This window comes from Stegostoma tigrinum, chromosome 26, assembly GCF_030684315.1.
Source record: "Stegostoma tigrinum isolate sSteTig4 chromosome 26, sSteTig4.hap1, whole genome shotgun sequence".
NCBI lineage: Eukaryota > Metazoa > Chordata > Chondrichthyes > Orectolobiformes > Stegostomatidae > Stegostoma > Stegostoma tigrinum.
Genome location: NC_081379.1, coordinates 21,140,763 through 21,163,794, shown reverse-complemented (window position 1 = coordinate 21,163,794; position 23,032 = coordinate 21,140,763). Strand labels below are relative to the sequence as shown.

Below are 23,032 nucleotides of genomic sequence, written 5' to 3'. Positions count from 1 at the left end.
TTCCTCCCTTTTTTTTCCTCCCTTTTTTTTCCTCCCTTTTTTTTCCTCCCTTTTTTTTCGCCCTTTTTTTTCTCCCTTTTTTTCTCCCTTTTTTTTCTCCCTTTTTTTTTTCTCCCTTTTTTTTCTCCCTTCCCACTACCTAGAGGAAGGGTCAGTGGACCCAAAACGTTAACTTGCTGACCTTTTCCAGCAATTTAGTTTTTGTTCCTGATTTACAGGATCCACAGTTCTTTCGGCTTTTATTTCGTTATCTGGAGTATAGGCAGCTGACGTTTCTGGGGCCTACCCAGGCTAAACCACTGATAGTATGTCATTCAGAAATGTTCAAAGTACACTATTCTGCCTGAGTTCAAGTTAGAGTTTGAGTTGCCTGATCTTACTGGATTATGGCACTAACTTCCTTGTTAACCAGCGCACTGTTTGTTCATACATGAAGTTTGACAGTTAGTACCCCATCTGTAGACTCTTGGCAGCAATTCTAATGTTACTGCAGATGCTGGAGAATCTGAGATAACAAGGTGCAGAACTGGATGAACATAGCAGACCGAGCAGGAAAGCTGACGTTTCGGGCCTCGATCCTCCTTCAGAGAATTTTTTTCTGAATTCTCAATTCTACACCTTATCTCTATATATTACTGCATATGGTTTCCAAACAGGAAGTATTAGATTAGGGCTAAGTGCCGAAATGTGGATAGTGATTCTTTTTCCTGACTGACTGTTACCATATATGATCCTCTGTCTCAGCTAGGGTAGTGACAGTATCATGCTCTGCACCAACTCTAGGAACATCTCAAATTGAAGTAATCATGCCCCTTGACGACTTCCCATCTGGAAACTTCTGACCTTTTGCACTTTCCCAATTTAATCTGCACTTGAAGTATAAAGGCTTTAACACAGTTTTTCATAATGGCGGGGAGCTGTTATTTAATAAGTATCTCTCCTTCTGAATTAACAATTTGCACCTGTATAAACTTTAATGCTTGCAATATTTAACAACATTTAAAATGAGACCTGAGCATGTGGTATGAAGTAGCTAAATAAGTAGGCATGCAACTAGATTTGAATATGAGAAATGAAGGACATGTACTGAGGCTGAAGGTTTCTGAGGAAGCTTTTTAGAAAGTGCAGCTAGATGGCTAAAGGTGATCACACTTTTAGGAAAGATTGACTTTTGCTTGGTTTGCAGTACAAGAAATACTGAAACTTTTCCAGCTGCCGAGTTTGAGATTGTTGTGACTATGAAATCACTTTCCACAGAAGCTACCAGGTTCTGTAATGTAAACCATTTACCATTCAGCCTATGGAAACAGATGTCTGCCCTTTTCACTGTCTGAGCACTTCTGATCTAATGTTCCACTAATTCATTTCCGATCAATAGCATGAATTATTAATCAATCAATTGTCTATCCTGCGTGATCTGAAAGTAAGTCTATCAGTGCATTACTTTTATTACAAGCATTCATTTAAATGATACAGTATGTGATGCTGTGAATTAAATTCATCCTAAGGAGACTAGTATGAAAATCACCTCCACTAGGTCAGATGCTCTTTGGAGAGCTGCTCTGGACTTGATGGGCCAAATGGCTGACTCTCACACTGTAGGGATTCTGTTGGAAAGATGTTAAACATGAAAGGGTGCGGAAAGGATTTACAAGGATGTTGCCAGGATTGGGGGAGGTTTGACCTCTAGGGAAGAGACTAAATAGGCTGGGACTACCTTCCCTGGAGCATCAGAGGCTGAGGGGTGACCTAATAGAGGCTTATAAAATCACGAGGAGCATGGATAGGGTGAATAGTCGAGGTCTTTTCCCCAGAATAATTGAGAGGGGAACGATACGAGAGACCTACGGAGCAACTTTTCAAAATGGTGTGTACGTGAAATGATTTGCCAAAAGAGGTGGTTACAAATACAACACTAAAAAGACATCTGGATGTGTGTCTGAATAGGAAGGGTTTAGCGAGATATTGGTCACATGCTGACAAATGGGATTAAATCAGATTATGATATCTGGTTAGTTTGGGTGAATTGGGCAGAAGGGTCTGTCTCCATGCTGTATAACTGAGTCCCTCTAAGAGGTCCATCTGTATTCTGGTGTCTGGGGGAATGCTAAACATGCTGCTTTTTTTCCCTTTTTTGGCAGCAATAACTGCAAAATTAAATGTCCAATGTGAATGATTAGGGTGGTTGTTCTAGGTGGTCTAGTTAGGTGATAGCAAGCTTGGCCGGTGGGGGGCAGTTTGGGCACTGGTGCCATTTGGTTGGTTGCCAGGGGTTAGCCTGCCTGTTTGTTTTTTAAACTGGAGTTGGTACATGGGATTGACTTCCTGAGTCAATGACTCTATTCAAAGAGCAGGAGGAAACAGAATATGAATATAATCAGTGGCAGTTTTGAGAGTTTTAAAACACAATATCTGGTATTAGAAATGATTTAGAATTTCCCATATTTCTCCAATTCTGAGCAGGCTATATGTGGAAGCATCCGGGTGACTCTGAATCATTTCCAAAACTAAATTCACTGAAGAGCAAGTTTTGACTTGATAAATATTTACATGGTTTGCGTGTGAATGTATTTAACTGTATAATTAAATCTGACTTCAGAAAGCACCTGTTGAAAGCTAGGTATCCGGAAATGGTCTAGGCCTGAAATGTCAGCCTTCCTGCTCCTCTGATGCTGCTTGGCCTGCTGTGTTCATCCAGCTCTACACCTTGTTAACTCAGATTCTCCAGCATCTGCAGTTCCTACTATCTCAGTTCCAAAATCATCTTGCCATATTCTTTGAAATACTTGCTCCTCCTTCTGTGTGCAGATTCTTACAAGGACCTGACCTGATGCTGTGAAGGAGAACATTTTTATCATTAGCTATTTGCACAAACATAAGTGTCTTTTTTTTTAAAAAAGAGCAGTTTCCCAAGTTGTCATGTGAAAATTTTCAGCCCAAATTGATATCTGGTTTTTAGGCGCACCGTAATGTGAAGATAAAAGGGGAAGTCTGGAATCAGGAGAAGCATAGCAATTAACTTTCAGATGTAGTTTATTTTGCATTGGACAGTATGGTGAAGGGAATGGTAGTGCAGAATGCCATATTAATGACAAAGTTAACATTTCCTGGGTTGGTGACACAGCAGGGGATTTCTTAGAAATTTACTTCTGTAATATCTGGAAAGACCAATAATGTGATCACAATATTGTATAGTTCTTTGCTTAATGAGGTGTTGAAACAGTCTTCTATCACATCTGCATAGAGGAAAGGTTTGCAGAACCCAGTACATTTTCACTCTAATTCTGCATTTGGCCTATAAAAATTTATAGGTGGCAGGAAGTGAGTAATGTTGCAATTTAATCAAGTGTTGCAGATGACGACATGAACCATGAGAAGAGAGTTATTAAACTCATTATAGCTATAATTTTGAAGTGCTTGGTGAAATTGCACTAATGGCATTTAAAAGCCGGTATTGAATTACACTGATGTCAGACTTGCATTTTACGCAAGAGTTTATTGTGATGCCATCACTGCAGTAACTGCCCATAGACCAGTGCCAGGAAATAGTTGTCCAAACTGTAACAATTAAAAGCCCACGTTTATCTGAATAAAACATGTAATTGCTCCACAACATGTCCCTCTAATATTCCCTCCTTTATGCCTACATTTTTAACTCTTACAGAAATGTAGGTGTTAATTAATTCACCAAGCAAGGGCTAGTAATGATCATTGCTGAGCTTAGCCCTCCTGAATAGACACTTAGGAGCAGAAATACAAATGAGATTGGGACTCCTAATCATATATTCTTGTCCTTGTCTCTTTTCCTGATCGTCTAGTGTGCTGTGATGCTGTTAGCATCGTCCATGGTTCTGGTCTGATCATGCGGCTTGCTGAAAAATTGAACTTGGAATCATCCTGTTCCTCTTAATGACACAGGATAATTTTCATTTTGAATATTATGATTTGTGGAAATGGCCCATTGCCACTTATTAAAAGCTAATTTGTTGATTGTTTGCCCAGTGCACACTTGTACATTCAGTTTGTTGCAGACAGTATCTCCAAATTCAGCAGAAAACTGTCAGCAAAGCAAGACTCCAGCAACTGGGGGTGGTATTCACCAAAAGAAGTAGATTTGACCTGTGTCTTGGACAGCACAATAAATGACTCATTTTGAAGTACTGGCTGTAACATAACAGATGTTTTTACAATTCCTTTGAATTGGGTCATAATGTATGACAGAGTAAATGGAATATTTTCCGCAATGCTGTATTGTGCTTGTGAATCAAGCACCTTGACAGTGCTGAGAACTGCAAGCTGTTAGTTTATAATTCACTGCTGTCTTTATTAGGTATGGCCATTTCTGTTTCACGGAACAATGTAATTAATTGGGCAAGTGATCTTTCCATCAGAGACAACCAAAAAGAATCCTTTGAAATGGGGATTTGTGCTTCATGTAGAAATGTTGCTCACAACAAATACATTAACATGTTCTGATTTAACTTTGTAATTTGGTTGTTTTTGATTTCTGATTTGTTCATCTATTGTTGGCAGAGATCCATGAAAGGTTGGTGATTTCACAGTAACAATGTGATCCTGTGCAGTTCTATTGAAGTCACCACAACTTTGAAGCATGATACATTTCCCTATTGTTAAACAGAATTGGTCTGGGAAAAATTGAGAGTAACATGATTGATGTCTACATCAATGCCAATCAAAATGGCTACATATTTATGAATTATAGTTCTGAATTTTTAAAGAAACTAAGCTTCAACTGCTCACTCCTGCTCAGCCCCTTTTAAATCCTCCTTGGTGATTATCAGTACAGTACACTGTTTGAATCCTATTAACATGATATTTGATGTGCATGAATATTAGAGGGTAGGAAAATGTGTTTGGGTTTGAGGTGACAACTTGGCCTTCAGTTCTGCTTCTTCCTTGTGGACTCTCAGTGCCACATGTTGGAATGATCATCAGGAGCAATTGCTTCTATATTTTCAATTGAGAATATTGAAAATTAATAACATTTAATTTTTTTCTGCCTCTTCCTGTTTGTTTTCCCCCCCGACTTGATTTCCTCCTCAGATGTTGATTGCGTGGGTGTTATCAGTTTGCGTCTAGCCAATCTTACCTTTGTCTAAGGCCCGGTATTGGTCAGAAGGCATTGTTGTGTGTGTGTGTGTAACAGGTTCCTCTTGGTATTTCCTTTTTAAAATTTCTGGAGATACGTTACATATTATAGTTTTAAATGCAGGTTATTCAAACAGCAAGAAAGGCTTGTATTCAGTCGTTGAAATTTTCATACTGTGTGTATGGAACAAAGAAGCAGTTAGTTCCCTCCCCACTGGGCAAGTCTTTCTACCTAGCATCTGCTTCTAGCACCAGAAATAGGTTAGTGGTTGATCCCAAAGACTACCATTCTATGGCATGACTACAGTTTCACATTCAGCTGGTAAATGTTTATGATTCTGTTTTGTTGTTTATGGATCTGGTTCCTTAGTAAAGGCAACACTTTGATTCCAGGATTTATTCACCAAATGAGGCAATGAATCCAAGTGCCAGGATTGGTCAGCTTTGGCAGTTGTCCACATGTAAATGAGTGGGAACATTTTTAAAGAAGCCCAAGACTCCAGTGTATCTGCCTAACTCTAGAATTCTTCACCATCTGTAAATATTAGCTCATTCAACATTCTCTTAAAAGGAAAACAGTAGTGAGTTAGCCTCTCCCTACTACATTTTGGATTTTAGGGCTACATGTGGTTCATGTGGGCAGTTCTGTTTTATGTTTTAAATCTAACTCTAGTAATCTTCTGTAATTATCCATGGCCTGCCCTGTGACATTTTAAGAATCTATCACTGCTGACCTGCATTGAGCCCTGTTCCTGATGTCTTAAAGAGAATATTTTCATCCTTTTTAGTCTTAAGATTAATTTTTAGAACTTTCTGTTCCACAATTCTAACCACCTACACACCACCTCAAAGAATCCCAATTCTTTTTGACTCTAGTTTTTGTTTCTGTAACAATGTATGTATGGGCATATGTGCGCACACACATGGAGGAACTGCCTTTTGACAATGAGAGTCTTTCATTTTCTTCCTAAAACAGCCAGCACTCATTGCACCTTTTGAGAAGACTCTCTTCAAAACTAACTTCTTTTAAAAACCCTCTGTCAAATACTCCTGTGGCACTTGAAAGCATCTTTTCTCTTAAGTTTTAAAAAAAAAACTATATGAATTCAAATGAATGTGAATGTTCCTGTTAGTGTTGGTACACCCTCTGACATTGTTTAACTGGTACAGCAAGCCGAAGCATAATCACATGCAGCTGATTATTGTTTGAACCAGTTGTTCCCAAATCAATCATTGTTTATTTAAATTTGTATGGATAAAATGATTTTCTGTCTTTTAGGCAAAGAGATGATTCAGTCCCTCGTCAGCAGCCACGTGACCGTGAAAATCCCTCGACACAAACTGGACGATGGAAAACATCGCTCTCTGCTTGTAAGGCCTTGAGTAGTGATGATATCTTGATAACAAACAGAACTGAAGGTGCACCTGTGACCCAAAGAAATGGAGTGCAACTAGATTCAAAGCAAAGGACTACGCAATTGAGAAGGAGGAGCGAGTCATCAGACCCGAGCGTGAGGTCTGAAAGGTCAGGCCAATCCCTGGATTCCACTCTGCCAAGCCACAGCATTACGCGTGTTTTTCGAGAGCCCAACAGGACACCGAACCAGAAGTCAACCGTGGTAAAGAAGGGCAAGTCTCAAAACAGCAATACTATCCTGATCAGCCGAGCGAAGGATGGACAGCATTCCTGGGTTCATGCAGATGAATCCAAGAGTGGTAGTAAAGAAGCAAGTAAAAGGATTTCTCGAACTAAATCACCTGTCCCATCGGCCTTAAACTATTTGCATGCAACGCAGAAAGAGACCAAATGCCCAACTCCTTTAGCTGCCAAGGAAAAGACATCTATGACCTTAAAGAGATCATCTAGTCCTGTGCCTAAAATTTGTTCATCCAGGCAGCCAATGCTGTCATCTCGAACTGGCAGAATCACTCAGCAGTCTTTGTGCTATGATGACAATCAGAATGTGTTAAGTGTTAGTGTAAATTCTCATGGCCCCCAGTCTTCTGTTGGCTGCACTGATACAAATGGGTGCCCTCCAAGCCCTGCCTCAGAGACTGAAGGCGAGGGGGAAATATTCACTGTGACCCACGAATTTGATCCCAGTAAAGAACAAGAACTGTACAGGAGCTTTGAGGAGGAATTTCTGGCAAATACAAAGCAAGTCCCGCTGGGGGACGATGACAGTGACACCTTTAAGATGTTTCTTGGTGCTACCACTGTCGAGCCAGTTCAAAAAGCAGAGCAGAATGTGATCGATTCTGCATACTGCTCCACAACTTCATCCACTACGTCTATAAGCACGATGAACAAACTGCAGGCTCACTTCAGAGAAGAGACAGAAAAAATCACATGCCCACTTTTCGCGTGCTTGAGTCATGACACTAACTCGGTGGTAAGTGAGATCCAAGAAGGATGTGGCCAGATGGACTATGCAGACTGTGTTGGATGGCACGGAGGGTTTCCAAATGCATGTACAACATCTAATGTTCTAAAAACTATAGAGAATGTAAGGGAACCTATACTATCAAGCCCCTTGTCTGAAAAGACATTCTATGTGATGCACCTCAGGGGCTCAGCAGAACTGGAGAAGGAACAGAATGGGGATGACTCCACTGAAAGAAGCACTGAACATATGGACTGCAAGGCAGCGGACAGAATTCCCACCTTAAATGCAGAGGATGATCAAGGCTGTGAAAACAGCGAAGGGTCCTTCGTTGAGACATCCAGTGAGTCATCTATTAATGTCCAGTTGAATTCCCATCACAAACACTGTGTTCAAATGAGGCCCAAGAAAGGGCTAAAGAAACCCGACCGAGTGCCCTCCGTCTACAAGCTGAAGCTGCGGCCCAAAATTCGGCCGCGAACAGATAATCAACCAGAAAAGAGGCCCTCAAGAATCCCCACACCAGTCAGCTGCAAACCAGGGCTGAAGTCTCCTAGGTCGGCTCCCAGTTCTCTACAGGACAGACGGAAACTAAAACACAAAATAATCCTACGCCATGAAGATCTTCAGAGTTCGAGAGAGGAGCTCGTGCCTTCACCCACAGAAACCTGAGAGGTGACTCCATCTGTAAATCTGGATAAAGGGTCCTGGATTTAACTCTCAAATGAATCCTTTGTTTACAGTTTAAAAATCCTAACTTTTCCTTTGCACTTGTATCGAAATGAAATGACTATAAGCATCTCGGGTTGAATGCAATACAAGAAGTGTAGAAACCCTAATCTCCCCATATATTTAATGCTGACTGGTGACCTGTGTGGGACTGTGAAAGAGAAGGGAGGAGAAATGAACTGATTGCTGGATGGGCTGCCTGGAGTCCCCTGATTGCCTGGCTCTGTTCATTGCAGACAGGGATTATTGTTGCTATTGTTTCACAGTAATTGGACGGATTCTTTAGCATCTCCTTTTCGAGTTTGTCTGTCACCAGGGCTGTTGAGCTCTGGCTAGGGATGTTGGGTCCTGTCAATGGCCGAGGGTTGTGCCCCATGAATTCCTTTTTCAAAATGTAACACCAAGCCTAACTTATGGATCTGCATGTATTTTTCTTGACTTCGAGGGGAATGGACTGAAACCAAACGGTCACTTGTTTACATTTCAAATGTGGTACATAAGCAACCCTCCCATCATTCGGAGGTCCCCAGAGAGACCAGCTCCTAGCCCAGCGACGTTTCTTCTCTTGGTTTCTCTGAAAGAAGACGTTTCATTAGTTGAGGGGGTGCGTGGTGGTAGTGTTGGAGGTGGAGAAAGAATAGGAGATGAAACCTCTTGTCTGCCACATGTTTTATTGTCTAACTTTCTCCGTCAGAATGTCATGTAGCTCATGGCTGGTCACCTTTCCTGTTTGTGCAGCAGGTTTGAGAATTCACTGTTTGCCCTTAAGATTTGCTCTCACGTGGTATTTATTCTCAGACCTGAGATGTTCGCTTTTCCTTTGCTGCCAGTCTGCGAGAGTCTGAATGATTGTGTGGCAGGACAGGAATATGGGAGCTTTTATAGTGAGGAACACTATCTGGAACTACCAAGTGTTCATGCGTTACCTGATCCTCTGAGTTAATAACCGACTGAAGGTTAGAAATATTAAGTTATACCTGGGTGAGGAATTAACCATCTCAAAGAGACCAAGTGATCCCTGCTTCGCTGTGAGTGACCAGTTAGTTGCATTGTTTGCACATTTACCAAACTCCCTATCGAGCCAGTTTCACTTTGTTGTACACTGGCACCTGGCTCAATATCTGCAGAAAGTGGTGCTCTGTGTGAAAATGCTGCTGAAATAGAATTATTACCCAATTAATTATCATATCTAACTGGTGGTTAATCTTTGGAATGGGCTGAGTCATTTTTAACAAGGCTAATTTCTGTAAAGTAATCCTTTTAAAAGCAAACACTTAACGATCCAGAATGCTTGAACAGAGGTGGTTTCCGAGCTGAATCTGCAGTGGAGATAGGGAACTTGTGTGTTTTGATAGAGAATGACTGACTCTGTACACTTTAACCCCTGGATTTGATGTGAAAACAGTTCCTGCTCCAAGATTGGTGTCAAGCTGAGCACCGCTGCTGTGGGGCAGAGACAGAGGAGACTCTGGGCAAGGAAGCGATATTGGACAGTGAGCCCTCCCAGCATGAGCAGGGGCTCTGGTCTGGAGGCTCTCCGAAGTCAGCATCTTCAATGAGCGACTCCAATCAGACAGGTCAAATAAACAGTTCAGGTTATTTCCCAAAGCAGGGGTCTGCCTACATTCTGGAGTATCTTTTATCTCCCTGAAACTGACTAGAATAGTTGGTGTGTTAGAGTGAAATCCCAAACTTTAGAATCACTTGCGTGTGTAGAGTTTGCACCTTTCTTAAAATTGAACCACTTGTATTCACAGTTATGTTTGGGTTGTCCCTCCATCTTGCCATTATTTCTCAATCCCACTTGTCCACAGATGGTGAATGAAACTTTTTAAATAGCCAGAACATTCGGGAAATGTAGCTGTTAGCGCTGTACCTCTTGTAGATAATGTCCTGGTGTTTAAATTGTGATTTCTGATCTGTTAATTATTAATAAATACTGGCTTTGCCTGCCAAAATCTGGGGGATGTGAATGATGTCCTGTCTCTTCTGATTCCTCAACCTGATGAGGACAGAGGTAAGTGACAAATGTTTTTGACAACACTTTCCCCTTTTTAATTTCAATGTTTCACTTCCAAATGACACCCACAGTACAGCAGGCCTCTGTTTAGTGAGGTCTGTGTATTCCTTTAGAACCATTTCTCTCTGTTTGGAAGGTGATGCCACTTCTCATTCTTAGTTTCTGATTCTGTTTGAATTTACAATGTGAATTAACTATTTATGCACAAACATTTGTGTCCCAACTTATTGACTTGTAGAAGGGAATTCTGAGTAAACGGCCCGAATGCAGCTAGCTCATTGACTGATGTCCATTCAATTTAAAATATTAGATTTTATTTGTAAAATTAAATTGTCTTGGTGTTGTGTTTTTAATTTTGGAACCAGATGTAATGCTGCTTCTTGCAGGTACATTGTATGCACGATGTTAAATATAAACTGTATTCACTCAATACAAAGCTGATTTTTTTTGTGGAACATCGAGATGGTGTCACATGCTTAGGGCGTTGGTCATAGGGTATTTAATTTTCCTGGGTTTTTTTGTTCCCTGGCATTAAAAGTATTTATTCAAGGTAAAGTATGCAGTTATTAACTATGCAATGACAGCTGGTGAAAATGTTTTAAAGAATGTATTGTAAAAGATTACTCACTGGTTGTTTAAATTCTAATTTATAATGTGCAGGCAGAGCAATATTCTGCTAACAATTTTAAAAAGTTTGCTGACACTAAGTACATATGCATTAATTGTGGTGCATTAAATAGGTTAAATCCTGAAACTCAACTAATTTCTTTCATAGAATTTGAACACTGCAGGTGGATGTTTGACCCTGACACGTATCAAAAAATGTATTAGCATAGTGTTCATGGAAAAGTTAACTATTTAAGAAAATCTTACACAGATATTCAGAATTTAGCCTTCCTTGAGAATTCCTGTATGAATTGTGTAAATGACAATTACATTTGTTTGAGTGGAATTATTTTTGGACCATTTTTAACACTAAGACACACAGGATATGTACATGGTATCCTGAAAGGCAGCTGGTGTCTGAACATGTCAACGGAACAGGTGCTTTTATGAAGAGTAGTACTATAAGTAAGGCTTGACAGATCCAGTTGCGAAGAGGTACCATTGAGCAGAATTGTGCATAAGTGAGGAATTCACTGCCTTCCCCTCTGCTAATAGAGATGGTTATTCATGCAAGAATTTGGCCTTTCTAACTGTCCCTCTTTATCCTAATTCTACGTTCTCTCTCTCTCTCTCTCTCTCTCCCTCTCTCTCTCTCTCTCTCTCTCTCAACTGCATTTTCTTTTTCATTTCCCCCCCAGCCCCAACTTTGCCTCTTTCCCCTGATTTTTCAAGTGATGAGACCATTTTATCATTTTGATTTCAAGACTACAAGTGCAAAGTTAACCCTGAAACTGCTCTGAGCCTGTCACTTTAAGCAGGCTGTGATGGAATGTGTGTGCTATACTTTGTCTGTTGGGTACCTCCACTTCAAAGGCTCAGGAACAGCCTGAGCTGGATGGGACTGTGTAGACAGGGAAGGGTTATCTTTAAACAAATCCTGTGTGTAAAAGTACATGATTTCCATAAAAAATGTCAATGCCTTTAAGGTAAACAGGATTTGCTTGTAGCATGTTAGGCAAGAAACCTTCCTCGTTTGAATAGAGCATTTCTTTTGAATTATAATTGGTGCAAATGAGATTCTCTGGCCTGTAAGAGCGGAAATAAAATTCGCAGGAACTGTGTGACCTGTTCAGAAGCCAAGCAGCTTAACTATGGTTATTAATGGCATAATACAAGAATGACCTTGGGGAGCTGTAAAAGCACTGATCACCTCTGTCCACTTTTGGTAGAAAATAGGATTTTATTTAGATCAACAGTAGTGATCAAAATGCTGCAACATTCTTGATAAGATCCTTAAACATATTGTGCAGTGCGTATGTAAATATTGAGGCGTTACAGTGCTGCAAAATGAACGCTTTGCCTCCCAGCCACCCTTGCCTTAAGATCATGCTTCTGCTATTTAACGATGTAAAGGAGCATAGGAGAGACGTAATTTTTTCTTAGAGTTTGCAATGAAAAGTGTGTTGATCTGTCCTGTTTGGAATGGAGCAAATAAGAATTAAATGTGAGACTGCAATAAAGTGATGTCACAGAAGAAAAGGAATATGTACCAAAGATCTGCAATATTTGTAAATTTTTAGTTTGTTTCAAAGTAAGGTCACATGCATTGTATTATTTTAAAACAAAATATAATAAAGTTTTTTTCATAGAACCTAATGTGGTTCCTGTCTGAAGCTATTTCTTATCCTTGAAGTGAAGTGAATCTCTGGTAGTAACCATCTGTGATACTTTCCTTTACAGAAGTCCAGTTGATACTTCTAGAAATTTTGATCTTGGAAAGAGGGGGCAGAGAAATGATATTATGGGCAAGTACCTACTTCAGGGCCTTGAGGAATCTGTTTTTACAAATAGCTGCTGTGGGTGTTCAGCATTTTCTGATTCTTAATTTTATTTAATTTTTCCCTTTTAAAATGATGGCAGATGAATTCACGCACCAATGTTAAGCTTCTAAATGAAAATCCAAGCCGTCTGTCAATCTACCTGATACCTGAGCTGAAATTTTGTTTAGAATATTGATAAAGGTGTTTGGTGAACTGATTATAATTGGAGCATTCCACATGTGTCTCAGTTTTTGATGTCTTGCTGTTGATTCTGGGTTGTGTTACAAACCATGAGTTAGGAGCAGGAATAGGTCATACAGCCTTTGGGACTACTTTGCCATTGAATAAAATCATGGCTGATTTAATTTTTCTTCGAACCTCAACTCTGTTTCTTCCTAATGTGATGCCCTTTCACCCCATGCCTATCAAGAATCTAGCTATCTCAACCTTTTAAAACTATGGGCATCTCTTCTTCTTAAATAGTGCCGTTTTTAAGTCTAGATTCTTCTCACCCCACACCCACCCAGGAAAAGAAAGGGTGGCTAACAAGTTCCATTAGGATTTTTGTTTCATTCAACTCCTATATCCAATGGTGTTTAGAAAAAAGGTTTACCTTGTTCATCCTTTCCTCATAAGCCAATACTGTCCATTCAACATAGTACTCTCAATTTCCCTGAACTGCCTTCAGTATATTTACATGTCTCCTTTTTTTTTTTTAAGTAGACCAATACTGTACATTGTACTCCAGGTGTGCTCACCAATACCTTGTATAACTGAAGCATAATCATCTATTTTTTGTATTCCATTCCTTCCTCAAATGGTAATGCTATTTGATTTCCTCCTTAATTGCTGTATCTGCATATCAACAGGTTGTCAATTTGGGAAACCAGATCCAATTGCACCCCAGAACCATGCAATCTCACCATTTAAGTTGTTGCTTTTTTATTCTTCCTGCCAAAATGAACATTTTCACAGTTTTCCACATTCCAACTCATTTACACGTTGTATTACATTTATCGGATCTTTACCCACTCACCAAACCTATCCATATGCTTCTGTAGCCTCCTCGTGTCGTCAGCAAATTTAGCAACCATATCTTAATTTCCTTCATCCGAATCATTTGTGTAAATTTTAGAGACTCCATACCCCAGGTCTGATTGTTCTAGCACACTACATGTTGCCTCTTGCTAACCATGAAAGTGAATCATTTTCTGCCTGTTGTTTGTTAGCAATCTCCTATCCATGCCAGGGTTACCTCAGACAATGAGTTTTATTTACCTGGAAGAATCTTTTGTGACACCTTATCAAATGCCTTCAGAAAATCCAAATACAGTACATCCGCTCATTCTGTTTGTGTTGACAATAAATTGGTTAACATGATTTCTCTCTTATAAAGCCATGTTGACTCCCTGATTACCTTAGATAAATCAAAGTGCCCTGTTACAATATCTTTAGCTTCTAATATTTTTCTCTATGATGGATGAGCCAGCCTTTAGTTTCCTCCTTTTTATTTTTTGTCTTTTTTTGAATAAACTAATTATGGTAAAATTCACAATAAGATCTGAAAAAATTTGGGAAAGCTGAGATTATGTAAATAGGCTTTAATTTGAGCTATTAATGTTACATTGCAAGGGCCACTGCTGATAAATAGATGCATGGACGTGCATGTTTGCAGCTTCTGCTCACAGGGCTACTCGGAATTTCTGGAAGCAGAAGTAAAAAATGTGCCAGTTATATTATGCAGAACACTGAATTAACTGCATTTTCATGTCTTCAGGATATTCAGTCCTTTGTGGAGTTAGGTGCTCCTTTTGTAGTTCATTCTAACTTCAAGCAATGATAACTTGACCCAGGAGTCTAGGAGCTCCTAATCTAGACTCAATTTTATTTTGCTCCTTTCTCGAAGGCACACTAACTCTTGCCATGATTCAAGGGCTTGAGTTGCATATGAAAAGTTGCCACTTGAGCTCCTGAAAACCAGAGAGAATTTTTGCTGAGTCCTCTATTTACAGGGGCTGCTGGATAAAAATCAGCTGATCAATTTAAATAGCTTTTTCCCATCCTGCTTCATCCTTGTGGAGCAACTACAAGAGAGCAGATCAAGTCTTTCTTAAAAAGAAAATGGTGGGAGCTATCTCATGCCTTCCACATCCTTGGTATCCCAAAATGCTTCATATAGAGTCGGGCAGCATAGAAACAGACCCTTTGATCCAACTTGTCCATACCACCAGACATCTCGCATTTGCCAGTTTTGGCCCATGTTCCTCTCAATTCTTCCTATTCATTGACCCATCCAGCTGCCTTTTAAATGTGTATAATGGTGTCTGTTTCTACCACTTCCTCTGGCAGCTCATTCCATATACAGCACACTGTGTGTGGGAAAATTGCCCCTTATGGCGCCTCTCACCTTTTAAAGCTATGCCCTCTTGTTTTGGACTCTCTCACCCAAGGGGGAAAAAGACCTTGGCTATTCATCATATCCATGATCCTCATGGGTTTATAAACCTCTAAGTTATCTCTCGGCTTCCAAATCTCCATGGAAAATTGCCCCCTCCTATTCAGCCTCTCCCTGTAACTCAAACCTTCCAGTCCTGGCAGCATCCTGTAAATCTTTTCTGCACCTTCAAATTTAACTACATCCTTCCTATCGAAGGGCAACCAGGATTGTACACTATTCTCCAAAAGTAGCCTCACCAATGTGCTGTCCAGCTGTAATGTGATGTCCCAAGTCCTATACTCAATATCCTGACCAATGTAGGTGAGCTGTTGCAAAACCCCTTCTTTCCCACACTGTCCATTTGTGATTTCACTTTCAAGGAACTATGCACCTGCACCCCTAGATCTCTTTGTTTGGCAACTATCCCTGCAAACTTATCATTAACGGTATAAGTTCTGCTCTGGTTTGTCTTACCAAAATGCAACACCTCACATTTATCTAAATTAAACTCAGCTGTCACCACTTGTGTCACTGGCCCATCTGTTCAAGGTCTTACTTTACTCTGCCATAACTTGCGTCCAGAGTATGACAACTGCTGTGTGAACAAACATTGTTGCCATTTTGTGAGAAGCAAGACCCCAAAAACAGCAATTCCTGATATGCAATACACTTCTCCTGGGCCTGGCTAATGTGGAGATTCCTAGGCCAAGACTGGAGATGGTCCATGGGAGATGCTGGCTCTATTGCATTGACTTATCTATAGCGAGGGAGCCCAGGAGATGGAACAAGCGGTGCCCACTGGTAAGCTTGAGGCATTCTGTGACCAGTGGGTATGGTAGGTAGTGCACACTGACCATTGTTATCATTCAGTTTTGAGTTTTTCTTAAGGTGGTGTTCCTTTTATTTTTCTTGGTTCTCCTTTCAAAGTGAGCACTTAAACACAGTTCTGGAATAGGATAGTTTATTTAAAAACATATCTCACTCCACAAATCAAGTGATCTAATGATGAATGTGTTTACTGTATGCTTCCTATCACTCACATTCATCACTCTCTCACTGACGAGACTAATCTTGCTGAGGTAGAACATAAGAAAATTCCTCAAGCTTTTTGTTGTGAGGGGTGTGGTGCCAGTACAATTTTCTTCACTTCTTGCTTGAAGCCACTGACTCATGTACTAAAGGGACTTGTTACTTTGTCGATGTGGTAAATATTATGTTTATCATAGAGGACAGGACAGGTTTTGCGTTCTTAAACACTAACTCACTTGTATTGAACAATACAAAATTCTTCAGAAGACCAACCCTCTCCTGCGGCAGATTGAGTTTTTGTGCATTCGGAATCCAGTGTTTACTCAGCAACATTTTATGTCTGGCAGGAAAGATTGGTTTAGTCAGCTCTGCCCTTGCCAATTGATCAAGTTGAAATCACCGAACTGATGATAAAAAAACTTTTGCCCTTTTTACGTTTTCAGTTTCACTGTAAAAACCTTTTGAAAGTGGTGCCCCTTGTTGAATGAGCTATAACTGATTTAACAACATTTGAAGTTCATGACAACTGCTGAACAGTGTCACTGGTCCTGAAAATCTGTTTTCTAAACAACATAGTTTGATATTTCAGCTCCTGTCATACCCCTAATGTGTATAACTCTATAGTTCATTCATCTCTGTAAAACCTCACAAAATTGGGGGGAAAAAAAGTGTATTTTACTTCATTGATTGCTTCAATGTGATTGGCTGCCTAACTTCCTTGATGACATCAATGCTGGTGGTGGACATCTGGAGAGTCCCTTGAGTTGGTGCTCTGCTCACTGATATTGGGAAATCCACAATACAGCAATCACTGGATTGTTGTGGGCAGCTTTTATTGAGTTCTTCACAAGTGGCACTGAGCAAGAATTCTATATCAAAGGTTGGTGCTGATACTTAAATCAGTGGACTGATTAGACCCTGCAGTAACGTACCACACAGCGTCTCTTCAGCATTGGTGCATGTGCAGACTGGCCCACCTTTTATTTTATATTGATTGTTGTATATTGATATTGATACTAAAGACTTTAATTCCCCTGTGCTAACTGGAGCACTTCCACCGCTACCCAACTCTGTATGTTGATTCAGGGTGAATGGGGGATGACAGGGCTGTTTGGTCTATTCAGTCCTCTTGCTGAATATTTAAATTAGGTATCCCACTCAGAAACAGGCCCTGACACCCATCAAGTCTGGACCAGTCAAAACCAAGCACCTAACTATCCTAATCCCATTCTCCAGCACATGGCCCATAGCCTTCTATGCCTTGTCATTGAAAGTGTACTTCTAAATATTTCCTAAATGTTTGAGCATTTCTGCCTCTACTGCCTTTAACAGGTTCTGAGTGCAAAATTTCTCTTCACACTCCCTCTAAATCACTTGCTCCTCACCTTAAATCTACGCCTCTCAGTCATTGATCTCTCCTCCAAGGGAGAACATTCTTGCTATCTATCCTATAATTTTATAGGGTATTAACTTGTTTAACAGTTTATTTATTAATTTTTTATTTTATTCCTCGTAGTTTTATATATTCAATTATGTACCCCCTCAGAGACCCCTTCTCCAAGGAAAATAATCCCATTCCTGTTAAATTTTAATTCCTGAAAAGAAATTAACAAGGGTAATTTCCAAGGCATTAGAATTTTGTTTGTGTTATTTGAGTCACGCAATCAAAATTTGAGAGTTGTCAGTTCCATTTGAAATGCATTCACTCTGTTACTATAAAAGGTTCTGTTGCTTCTAATGTTGTGGATGCATGCTCCTTCCACCACCTAGAGGTGACATTTGAAATACCTTGCAGCCATTTTCAAACTCGTGTCCATTGATTCTCTTACCGGTAGCAGTTGAGTAAAATAGAAACCGTGAAATCAAGGAAAATATCCTTCATCCAAGGCGCATATTACAAACCTAGAACTAGTATAGTTTTAATATGGACACTCCTTTCAGTTATGGCAGTATCAGCCATAGTGGCTGAAGCGCATGGCTAGATAATGTTGTCTTGGCCTCATTGGTGTGGAATTACCAGCAGTGCTTTGCTCTTCAGGCACAGCAGAAAGCTCCAGCAGCATTAATATATGGGTTACCAAATGAGTGCTAAACTGGTCATGCCTGCTGACCAGAACAGAGTGCAAAATTGAACATAGCTAATGTCAAGGTTTGAATTTAGGCACCAAAGACAATATTCAGGCAAATAAACTGAGCTTGGAAATATAACTTCAGTTTCTCCTAGCCTGTTATATCATTCAACTAGATAATAACGAATCTCAACTTCAATTCCACTCACCCTCTTTTGCTTCATATCCCTTGGTACCTTTAACTAATAAAAATGGAGTCAGTCTCGGGCTTGTAAAATTCAACAGAACTGATAATAAGTGTCTTTTTGGGAAGAAATTTCCAGATTTCTTTAATCCTCTCTTTTTGCAATCGCTTGCTTCTTGATTTCATTCCTGAATAGCCTACCTGCAATTTTAAAATTACATCTCCTCGATTTGGGTTACCTCGGCAAAGACCATAGTTTCTCTGTATTTGTAATTTTAAATGCTTCTTGAGAAAAATCTTAAGTATATAACTGCTCAAATTTCCAAAGATGGGGAATTACAAACCTAGCTCGCTGCTGAAGTAGACCTAACTTAAAACACCCACCGGTATTATAGCGAGTCCAGATCCAAAGCCCTGCTGTAGTACCATCACCGTCAGAGATCGACATCATGTTCTAAATTAAAGGACCTGCAATATATAAGGTAGAAAGCAGCACAGGAAATAATAAAAGGAAGCACGATTCTGACCCGAGTTCTGTAATCTACTGCCAAATCGTTTTCACATACTAAAACAAAGCAGCAGACATCATACACTACCAAGTAAGCTTTTGTATCTCTAATACCTTGGCAAAGCGAACCTGACCATTCCTCAAAAATAGCAAAGATACAAGGTGTCACCTTAACATAGACAGCTGTTATAACACATTAACAGTTAGCATTCACTTCATCAATTTTAAGTGGTGCAACATAAAATGTTTAAGCTCTGTTAATTATGAACTCATTTATGCACAAGACAGAGTCAGAATAATTTTATGGATGACTGTACTGTGTTTGCTCTCTGACTCTCCTTTCCCATTCTGGGTGTTGCCCTCAGCATGCTGTTCCAACAACTGAAAGCGCAGCCCATGAGTTCTGAAGCTGTGGCCACGTAGACACTGTATCACTGTTCCACACTGCAACTTGAAATGGTGGGCTGCAGGGCCTTTACCTGAGCTCTGCTGTTCTGTTATTGAGCTGTACCACTGCAAATTAAACTAACGATGTGAAAGCTGCATTGATGTAAAAGCTGCATAGCATTCAGGGATTAATTTTGACAGAAGCCATTAAAGCAGTTCATTCTCGGATGTGGCTGTAAAGGGATAGAACTGAGCCCCAGCGTCTACATTTGGAAGCACTTCCTTCTGCAATTACACTATTCTGAGACATCTGCTGTATTTCCAATAATTTGTGTTTGCACAGCAGCAAGGGAAGCTTTGTTAATCTGAAAGAATGGAAGATATTTTGGGGTTCTGAAGTGAAAAGCACAAAGCTATTGAGTGATTGGCTAACCGCAGTCACTGTTGACATATTGGAAGAGTCACAGTACTGTTTAAGAAGTGTAGGAGGAAGGACCAAGTAGCTGCATTGAAATGTCAGTTGTGGGGAAGTTACTGAAATAAGGGAACAGGAACTTATGCTGGAATTGTGTAAAATGTTGGTTAGGCCACAACTGGAGTACTACAAGCTGTTGTGGTCGCCGTATTATAGCAAGAATATGTTTGCACTAGAAAGAGTACAAAGCTGATTTACCAGGATGCTGAGATAGTGGTAACTGCTGATGTTGGAGAATCTGAGATAACAAGGTGCAGAGCTGGATGAGCACAGCGGGCCAAGCAGCATCAGAAGAGCAGGAAAGCTGACGTTTCGGGTCTGGACTCTTCTTTAGAAAATCTCCAAGATGCTGCTTGGGTTGGAGAGTTTGAGCTGTGAAGAAAGATTGTTTAGGCTGGGATAAAACAAAGAACTGCAAATGTTGAAGATTTGAAACAAAAACAGAAACTGCCAGAGAAACTCAGCAGGTCTGGTAACATTTGTGGAGAGAGGGAAACATATGTTAATGTTTTGATTCCAGTGACTGAGTGAGGTTTCCTTGGAAAAGTGAAGGTTGAGAAGTGACATGATAGCAGTAGTAAGATTATGAGGGGCATGAATAAGAAGGCACTTGTTCCATTAGCAGAAGGATCACTAAGCAGGGTGCATGCGTAGATAGGTAGTAGGAAGAAGGCTAAGAACAGTGTTATGGACCAGGCCAAATCCCTTCAAAATATCCAGGAGATAGTCTAGACCCTGACATTTTCTTACCTTAAAGATAAGTGCCAGGTGTTGTGTTCCAGATGCCATTTGATTGGTCAAACAAGCAGATTTGAAACAAAGCACACTTTATCCATACACTATAATTAAAATACAAGAAAAGAAAGAAGATTAATATTGTCTAATCTTTGACATGAGGAACCAGTAAGTTCTCCTGCGCTGTAAATGTCTACGCATCTAAGTGACTGTCACCATGGATATGAATAGGAATCAATGCAGGTTTGTGAACATTATATTCTGTTTGTTCAAATAAAAACTGAAAAAGTTGGAAGCAGTGAACTGGTCAAATGCATCTGTGGTGAGAAAGTGACCTTTCATCAGAGCGAGGGCAAGTTAGAAATGTAAAAGGTATTAAGTGAAAGAAGGCAAGGATGGAACATTTTAGAAGATTTTTTTGGGAGCAGCTTGTGGTACTGCCCAGTAGGGAACAGGCAATTCCTATTTTACTGAGGTATAATAAGGCAACATTGATATGGGGAGCTTAACGCGAAGGAAGCTCAAAGGGACAGCGATGATGATATGATAGAATTCACCCTGCAGTTTGAAGGGAGAAGCTGGAACCAAATTTAATGGTATTACAACTAACTAAAGGTAACTGCAAAGACCTGAGGGAGGAGCTGACCAGAGTTGATTGTAAAGGGAGCCTAGCAGGGAAGATGATGGAGCAGCAATGGAGGAGTTTCTGGGGATACTTCAGGAGGCAAGGCAGAAATTCATCCCAAGAAAGAAGAAACATACTAAGGGGAGGACGACGCAACCATGGCTGACCAGGGAAGTCAGGGACAGCATAAAAGCAAAAGAAAAATCATACAATGTAGTGAAGATTAGTGGGAAGCTAAAGGAGAGTGGACGAAGAAGTGGCAGGTGAAATACAAAGTAAGTTAGCCTGAGGTTATGCATTTCAGCAGGAAAAATGTAAAAAGAAAAATTGGTAAAATAGAAACGCAAGCTGTTTTCTAAATGGGAAAAGGCCTTGGAAATCTGAAGCATTAAGGTCCTTGGAAAACTTAGTTCAGGATTCCCTAAAGATTAGATATAAGTTCAGTGGCAGTTAGGAAGGCAAATGCAATGTCAACGTTCATTTCAAGATATCTAGCATATAAGAACAGAGATGTACTGTTGAAGCTGTATAAGGCTGTGGTCACACTACGTTTGGGAATATTGTGAGCAGTTTTTATTGCTGCATCTAGGGAAGGATGTGCTGACCTTGGAGGAGGGTCCAGAGGAGGTTTACAACAACGATCCCGAGGATGAAGTGCTGTTATTTGAGGAGCATTTGAGAACTCCGGGCCTGTAACTGGAGTTTAGAAAGATGAGACAGTATGGGGGACGGGGATGGGGCACAGTTTCGATTGAAACTTACAGAATGCTGAGAGACGTGGATGGAGTGAACATGGAGAAGATGTTTCCACTAGCAGGAGTGAGTACGACATGAGAACACAGCCTCAGGATGAAGGCTTGACCTTTGAGAACTCAGATGAGGAGAAAATTCTTTAGCCACTGAGTGGTGAATCGTGGAAGTTATTGCGAGAGAAAGCTGTAGAGGCCAAGTCATTGAACGTAGAACATTACAGCACAGTACAGGCCCTTCGGCCCTCGATGTTGTGCTGACCTGTCATACCGATCTGAAGCCCATCTAACCTACGCTATTCCATGTACGTCCATATGCTTGTCCAATGACGACTTAAATGTACCTAAATGTTGGCGAATCTACTACCATTGAGTCTATGTAAGGCAAAGATAAATAGGTTCCCGATTAGTAAGGGGATCAAGGGTTACAGGGAGAAGGCAGGAGAATGGGGCTGAGAAACACGTAAGCCATGATCAAATGGCAGAGCAGACTAGATGGGCCGAATGGCCTAATTCAGTTCTATGATCTTATGAAGCACAAAATGGAAGGTCTGAGATAAGATTAAATGATAAACGTCTTCATGATGCATTACAGTGGCAATCAAAATTCTACTGTGTAGAATGCAAGTGTTAAGCTATTTGTTACATCGAATGCTTTTTTAACCATTCTTCTTATAGCTTCCTGTCTCTCATAAAGGCAGTAGCACTATTTGGCTATGTTCTTTCAACACTACAACACCCCTCTAATTGCTTGTCTGTGTGGCCACTCTACATATGTGAATCTAGACTAGGAATATAGACACTTAATCCATTAAAAGAGGGTATCGTGGCAGTCTACAACCTTATCCCATACCCTAAAGCTTGAAGCATAACCTTTAGAAAACATTGCTTTATAACAATCAACTCTAGAAATACTGGCTGGTTTTCCCCTTACATAACTCAGAAGCATTGGGTAGTAAAACAATAGTAGTGGTTTGAAAACAGGAAACTGAGAATCAAGCTGTAGATAGCATACTGTGTAGATTAATTAGGATCGTACCGTCATGGAAAGCACTAGTTATAACGTTAGATCCTGAGACAATTTTTTTTGCTGTAGCAGAGTGGATTTTGAAATCATGCAAGTTGCCAATCAGACAAAGATGGAAAGATTGGGGTTGTAATTAATT

General features: G+C 40.2%; 1 protein-coding gene and 1 long non-coding RNA gene across 3 annotated transcripts in view; one reads left to right on the top strand and one right to left on the bottom strand.

Moving 5' to 3' along the window:
* Positions 1-12,454, top strand: part of gas2l1 (growth arrest-specific 2 like 1) — a 65,525-nt gene extending 53,071 nt beyond the window's left edge. Inside the window, exon 5 of the mRNA XM_059655012.1 lies at positions 6,389-12,454. Within this exon, the coding sequence (XP_059510995.1) occupies positions 6,389-8,165 (1,777 nt within the window). The 3' untranslated portion in view covers positions 8,166-12,454. The remainder of the gene's footprint in view (positions 1-6,388) is intronic.
* The window catches only part of LOC132210997 (uncharacterized), a 53,635-nt gene extending 33,044 nt beyond the window's left edge, over positions 1-20,591 (bottom strand). The window contains exons 1-2 of one of the 2 annotated variants that reach the window (XR_009447268.1): positions 20,508-20,591; positions 18,772-18,855 (exon numbers count right to left, since the gene is read on the bottom strand). This is a non-coding gene — a long non-coding RNA (uncharacterized LOC132210997). Of the gene's footprint in view, positions 1-18,771; positions 18,856-19,955; positions 20,110-20,507 lie in introns of those variants that run through there. The other variant, XR_009447267.1, reaches the window with a different exon arrangement.
* Positions 20,592-23,032: the final 2,441 nt, after the last annotated feature.